General features: G+C 35.9%; 1 protein-coding gene across 1 annotated transcript; it reads right to left on the minus strand.

Moving 5' to 3' along the window:
• Positions 1 to 5,246: 5,246 nt before the first annotated feature.
• LOC135226941 (uncharacterized) lies at positions 5,247 to 5,639 on the minus strand. The gene has a single exon (XM_064266622.1). It carries the CDS (start codon positions 5,637 to 5,639, stop codon positions 5,247 to 5,249), a length of 393 nt encoding a protein of 130 aa, XP_064122692.1.
• Positions 5,640 to 6,594: the final 955 nt, after the last annotated feature.

Raw genomic sequence — 6,594 nt, forward strand, 5'->3', positions numbered from 1 at the left:
CTCCTCTCTTTCATTTCCAGTATTTAGCAGTTATTCAAAATACTCTCTCCATCTCTTCTTAATGTCTTCATCCCTATACAATATATTTCCATCACTATCCTTGATGACATCTAATTTACCCACATCTGTCTCTGCCTTTTCCTCAAGTTTGAAATATTATAGATATCCTTTTCTCCTTCTCTTGTTCCTAGTCTTTCATTCAACTGCTCTGCCGCCCTTCCAATGACCATACCTACCCTCCTTCTCGCCTGTCTTTCCTCTTCTCTGTACCTTAACTCTGCACCCTGTGCATGCCTTATTTTCCAGTCCTTAAATGCTTTTGATTTTCTTTTAATTGATTCTTGCACCTCTCCATTCCACCACCATATTTCTCCTCTCGACACTCCAGTGCCATTTTGCTTGGTGAGACGTTGCCATGCACAGTCTGATTAATCAACAGATATCACGCGTTTAACATACGTCTGGAAATTTATAAATATCTAGAAGTGTTCGTGAACTGACGGTGATAAGATTAGTGTGAAAATAGTAGTATAAAGTGTCTACTAAGTTAGTTTATCAAGTGAAATACTGTAAATCAGATCAAGATGGCAGTAAGTTCCAACTGTGGAAAACAATGGCGAAATTTAGCGTGTTTAGCAGATTCGCAATACGATGAGGTAGCAGGAAGGGAGCTGGCATTTCTCATCTATGAGATCAACAACAGCCCTAACCAAAATAATACAAAAGCATTCATAGATATATTAGAAGGATATGATCCTTCAAACTGGAACAAATCAACAGAAAACATCTTGAAAATAATTGAAGAAGTTCCAAATAAAATCCAAGTGGTCAAGAGACTCATAAAGAAAATATACATAAACCAACATATTCCGACAAAGAAAATGAATAAGGTGAACATTGTGAATATCCTAATTGATGCAATAGGAAAAAGAATGCCAAAAGCATGCAAACTGTGTAAGGTGTGGTATAGCATAGTTAATCCACAAAACCTGATCAGAAAATGCTCTGCATTCCGACACATCCTCAATGTGCTGAAGTAATGCAAGATATGAGAAAGGATACTAGAATATTTTGCTCAACATGTCTATCATGGATAGAAATGTTATTAAATCAAGACTGAATGTACAAATAGTTGAGGATGAAGAAGAAGAGGAAGAGGAAGAAGAAGAAGAGGAAGAGGAAGAAGAAGAAGAGGAAAATGGAAGCGAAGTAAACAAAACTGAAATGACAGAAAAAAATAAGGAAAACAAAGAACAAGACAAAAGTATGGATGCAGAGATACTCATTGATACTACATATGAGGCAATCAAGCAGCATACATACAAAGAAATAAATTACGACATGACAACACAAAAGAAAATCCTGAAGAGGCTCTATCCAGATCTGCACACTGATGGGAAAGAGGAAAAAATAGACAAGAAAGACAAAGTCTGCAACCTTTTGAAAAGAGGGAATTGCAGATTCGGAGAAAGATGTTACTACAAACATCCCAAGGTATGCCACAACTATGAAAACTATGGTAAATGTGCATACCTAGATGGCTATGAGGATGATTGCAGAGATCTACATCCAAAAATATGCAAAAACCTAAAAGAAGGAAAAGGATGTAAGTTTGACAAAAAATGTAAATATATGCACCCTGTAGCCATGAATCAAAATCAAATAAATAATCAATCAAATAATAAAATCCAAAATAAGAAAGAAACAAATAAAGAGAGAAACAAAGAATATCAGGTGAAGGAAAAAAGCAAGCCATCACTGCGATATGGTGTGTCAGCAAAATATTTCCAAGCATCAGCTCCAAGATACAGCTCAAGAGATAAGAACTGTATTTATGATGCAAGAGGATATTGCAGATATGGAGAAAATTGCAGAGTCAGACACAAAATGAATAATTATGATGAAGGAAGATCAAATATTATGGAAAAGTTGGATTTTTAATGTCAGAATTTCTGGAAATGAAGAAAAGAACAACATACCAGAACAGGAAAGAGACATGGGCAAATCCTTATCATTACCCATATTAAATGAAGGAGAAAACACGCAAACCATCATAGTGATGAATGCGCAGGGTTTAGTTACGAGTAACTCAAAAAGAAAAATAGAGTACTTAGAAGAACTAACCCAAATTGAAAAGAAAATAGATATAATGATTGTAAGTGAAACCTGGCATTCCCAAGGGACTGGGAATGATCATCAAATAAAAGGGTTCCAAACTTATAGATCAGATAGAAAAAATAGGAATCAAGGGGGAACTGCAATATATGGGAAAGACAAAAAACAAGGAAAAATATATGAGAAATATAGTAACTCAGAATGTGAACTAATAGCGGTAGAATTTGAATCTGAAAAATTAATGAACATTGTAATATAAAGACCCCCTAATACTAAAGAGTTTGACCTAATAATAGAAAAATTGAATGATATATGTAGAAATCACAAGGACTGGACTATTCTCCATTCCGGAGACTTTAACTTTCCTTTCGTATACTGAAAAGAACGAATAGGAGATTGTGGTTGCATTTATACATATAAAAAAGAGAGTAATAGTAGTGCAGAAGATAAGAGGCAATTCGAAAAGCTATTAGATATGCTACTAGAATACAACATTCAACAAATAAATCACCTGCCAACAAGAAAGGAAAATACTTCAGACCTAGTATTTGTAAACGAGGTGAATTATGTTAAAGAAATAATAGTTAATAATGCGAGTATTTCAGACCATAATGTCATAGAAGTAACAGTCCATTCCAAAGCAAGTGAAAGCAGAGATAAGCAAGAAATGAAAAAGTGGGAAGGATATGGAAAATACAACTTCTACAGTAAAAATATAAAATGGCCAGAAATAAATGAAGAATTAAACATAGATTGGGATAACATTTTCGTAAGTGATGATATAAGGGTAAATACGGAGAAATTATATGAAATATTAGAGAAAATAGTGGATAAATATATACCGAAGAAGAAAAGTAAACATCAGTCATGCATACCAAGAGACAGAAGGATCTTGTTCCAGAAAATCAGAAGGTGGAAAAAAGGTCTTTCAAAAGAAAAAAATGCATTGAAAGTTATAGAACTAAAAAGTAAGATAGAAAATGCAGAACAAATGATTATACAATCAAAATAAAATGAAAAACGGGACTTGGAAGAAAAAACCCAGACTATTATACTCGTATGCGAAAAAGATGAATAAAAGAAGAACAGAAATAGGCTCTCTAAGAATTGAAGGGAGGTTAACTAATGAAAAAAAAAATGAAATATGCAACATATTGGCAGAACGATATAGGAGAGAATTCACCCCTAGAATTGATAATGAAGTTAATGATATAGAAGTAAGGGACGAAAATAGTGAATATCTAGCAGACATAGATATTAATGAAGCTGATATTGTGCAGGCTATTAATGAAATTAAAAATGGAGCTGCTGCAGGGCCTGATGGTTTCCTTGCTATTTTGTTAAAGAAAGTAGTTCATTCTATCGCAAAGCCACTTGCAATATTATTAAGACAAAGTGTAGATACAGGCAAGATTTATGATGAGGACAAATTAGCATATATTACCCCTACTTTCAAAAGTGGATCAAGACTAGAGGCAAGTAATTATAGGCCTGTGAGTCTAACATCACATATTATGAAAGTGTATGAAAGGGTAATGAAGAAAAATATTATGAAACATTTAATAAAAAATAATTTGTTTAATATAGGACAACATGGTTTCGTACCCGGAAAAACTACACAAACCCAACTGTTAGTCCTACGTAAGAACATATACAAAAATATGAAAAGCGGAAATGAAACAGATGTGGTTTATCTAGACTTTGCAAAAGCTTTTGACAAGGTAGACCATAATATATTAGCGAAGAAAATTAGAAAACATAATATAGTGGATAAAGTAGGAAGATGGTTAAAAGAATTTTTACACAACAGAAAACAGATAGTTATTGCAAACGATGAGAAATCGGATGAAGCTAAGGTAATATCTGGTGTGCTACAAGGTACGGTGTTAGCTGCATTACTGTTTGTTATTATGATTGCAGACATACACAGTAATGTTAAGGACTCAGTAGTGAGTAGTTTCGCCGATGACACAAGAATAAGTAGAGAAAATTAATTGTGAGAGATAGGAACGTGCTACAAAGAGACCTTAACAAAGTATATGATTGGACAGAGGTAAATAGGATGGTATTTAACTCTGATAAATTTGAATCAATAAATTATGGAGACAGAGAAGGAAAGCTATATGCATATAGGGGACCTAATAATGAGACAATCACAATAAGGAAAGCAGTAAAGACCTTGGTGTGATGATTAATAGGAACATGTTATGCAATGATCAAATAGCAATTCTATTGGCAAAATGTAAAGCAAAAATGGGAATGTTGTTACGGCACTTCAAAACAAGAAAAGCTGAACACATGATTATGCTTTATAAAACATATGTTCGTAGTCCACTTGAATATTGCAATATGATATGGTACCCCCACTATCAAAAGGATATTGCACAAATAGAGAGTATACAAAGGTCCTTTAGAGCTAGAATAGAAGAAGTTAATGACCTTGACTACCGGGAAATACTACAATCCTTAAAATTATATAGTCTAGAAAGGAGAAGAGAACGCTACATGATAATTCAGGCTTGGAAACAGATAGAAGGAATTGCCGAAAACATCATGGAGCTAAAAATATCAGAAAGAGCAAGCAGAGGTAGAATAATAGTGCCCAAAACTATACCAGGAAAAATAAGGAAAGCACACAGGACATTAATCCACTGCGCACCAGCATCGATAATGCAGCGGTCTATTCAATGAGTTGCCAGCTCATCAGAGGAATATATCAGGAGTGAGCGTAGGTGTGTTTAAGAATAAGCTCGACAAATATCTAAGCTGCATCCCAGACCATCCAAGATTGGAAGATGCAAAATATACCGGAAGATGTACTAGCAACTCTCTGGTAGACATTAGAGGTGCCTCACACTGAGGGACCTGGGGCAACCCGAACAAGATGTATAAGGTCTGTAAGGTAAGGTCATATCCGCTGGTTCTTTCCAGCAGTTCCACTGCTTCCCCCACACATATTTCTCTCATGTCTCCCCAGATATTTTCCACTCTGTTACCCTGTCCAAATTCTGCGTTCTCTCTAACATTCCTCCTAAACTGCTCCCCTTTTTCTACTTTAAGGTCCTAAATCTATTTAATTCTAGATCTTCTCTTTCTCTTCTTGGGTTTTCTACTTCTCATTTTAAAATCCATCACCACCAACCTATGCTGTTTAACACACACTCTCCCAAGATCACTTTGCAGTTTGTCACATTGCTTTTCTCGGCTCCTCTGACCCGGATGTAATTTATTTGGCCCTGCACCCCTCCACTTTCATAACTTATCAAGTACGTATGTAACTTTTGAAACCCTGTGTTCAAACAGGCCAATTCAAAACTCTGAGCCATCTCCAATAAATAATCCCCATCTTCATTTCTAATTCCAAACCCATGACCTCCATGTCCCTCCTCATACCCATCTCTTCTCTTTTCCACCCTGCCATTCATAACAGCTCCTACTTTTAGTTTCTCCTCCTCTTTCACTGTTCTAATGACCACCTCAAACTCTTGTCTAAATAATTCTTTCTCTTGCTCTTGGAACCCCATCTGAGGAGCGTGTGCTGATATTATATTTACTATCTTGGCCCCTATTATTATTGGAATCTTTAAAAGTTTATCATTTACTCTCTTTACTTCTACCACCTTTTCCTTCCAGTTGTTACTTACTATAATTCCATCTCCATTTCTTCCCTCTTGTGACTCGCTGTAATATAGCTTATACCCATTTCCTATCTCCCTAGTTCCACTCCCTTTCCACCTAGTCTCTGGCAGACACAAGAAATCTATCTTCCTCTCCATCACATCTACTAGTATCTCCCTCACTTTTTCTGTTAGAGTACCTACATTTCACATACCTGCTCTTATCTTCCACTCTTTCACTAACTTCTTTGGCCGCTGTCGTAAACCCTGCTGTACCCCTCATCCATTTATCACGGCAGTAGGGAGATTCTGACGTGCATCGCTTACAAGAGACACTAGCTGCACTCATATTCCTTAAAACATTAGGCATGGTTTATTGTTTGGCAAAGGGGTTTTTACAACTGCATGACCTTGTTGTCATCAACCACACTTATTGGCGGTGGGCCTATCCTTTGACTAAAAAGTCCACCTGCAAGGCAGCAGTTTCTGCAGTTATTGGCAGTGGGCCTAGCCTTTTACTAAACAGTAAGACTGCAAGGCAGAAGTTTCCACAGTTATTGGTGGTGGGCCTAGCCTTTTACGACCCACAGAACCTACACTGGTAGTATTCTTACACCCCTACCACAGGGCAGCTATATATATATATATATATATATATATATATATATATATATATATATATATATATAAAGAGAGAGAGAGAGAGAGAGAGAGAGAGAGAGAGAGGAGAGAGAGAGAGATACACATATACATGTATAGTACTGTACAGCATATGCAACAGCTTTTTATTCTGAACATTCATTGGATATTTTGAGGTAACATTGCAAAAACCGCTTAGAAAGAAAATGCATTAAGCACAGCA

This window comes from Macrobrachium nipponense, chromosome 15 (assembly GCF_015104395.2).
Source record: "Macrobrachium nipponense isolate FS-2020 chromosome 15, ASM1510439v2, whole genome shotgun sequence".
Lineage (NCBI taxonomy): Eukaryota > Metazoa > Arthropoda > Malacostraca > Decapoda > Palaemonidae > Macrobrachium > Macrobrachium nipponense.

Excerpts from the sequence above, each read along its gene's own strand:
- LOC135226941 (XM_064266622.1), bottom strand. The coding sequence starts at position 5,639 with ATGGGGTTCCAAGAGCAAGAGAAAGAATTATTTAGACAAGAGTTTGAG.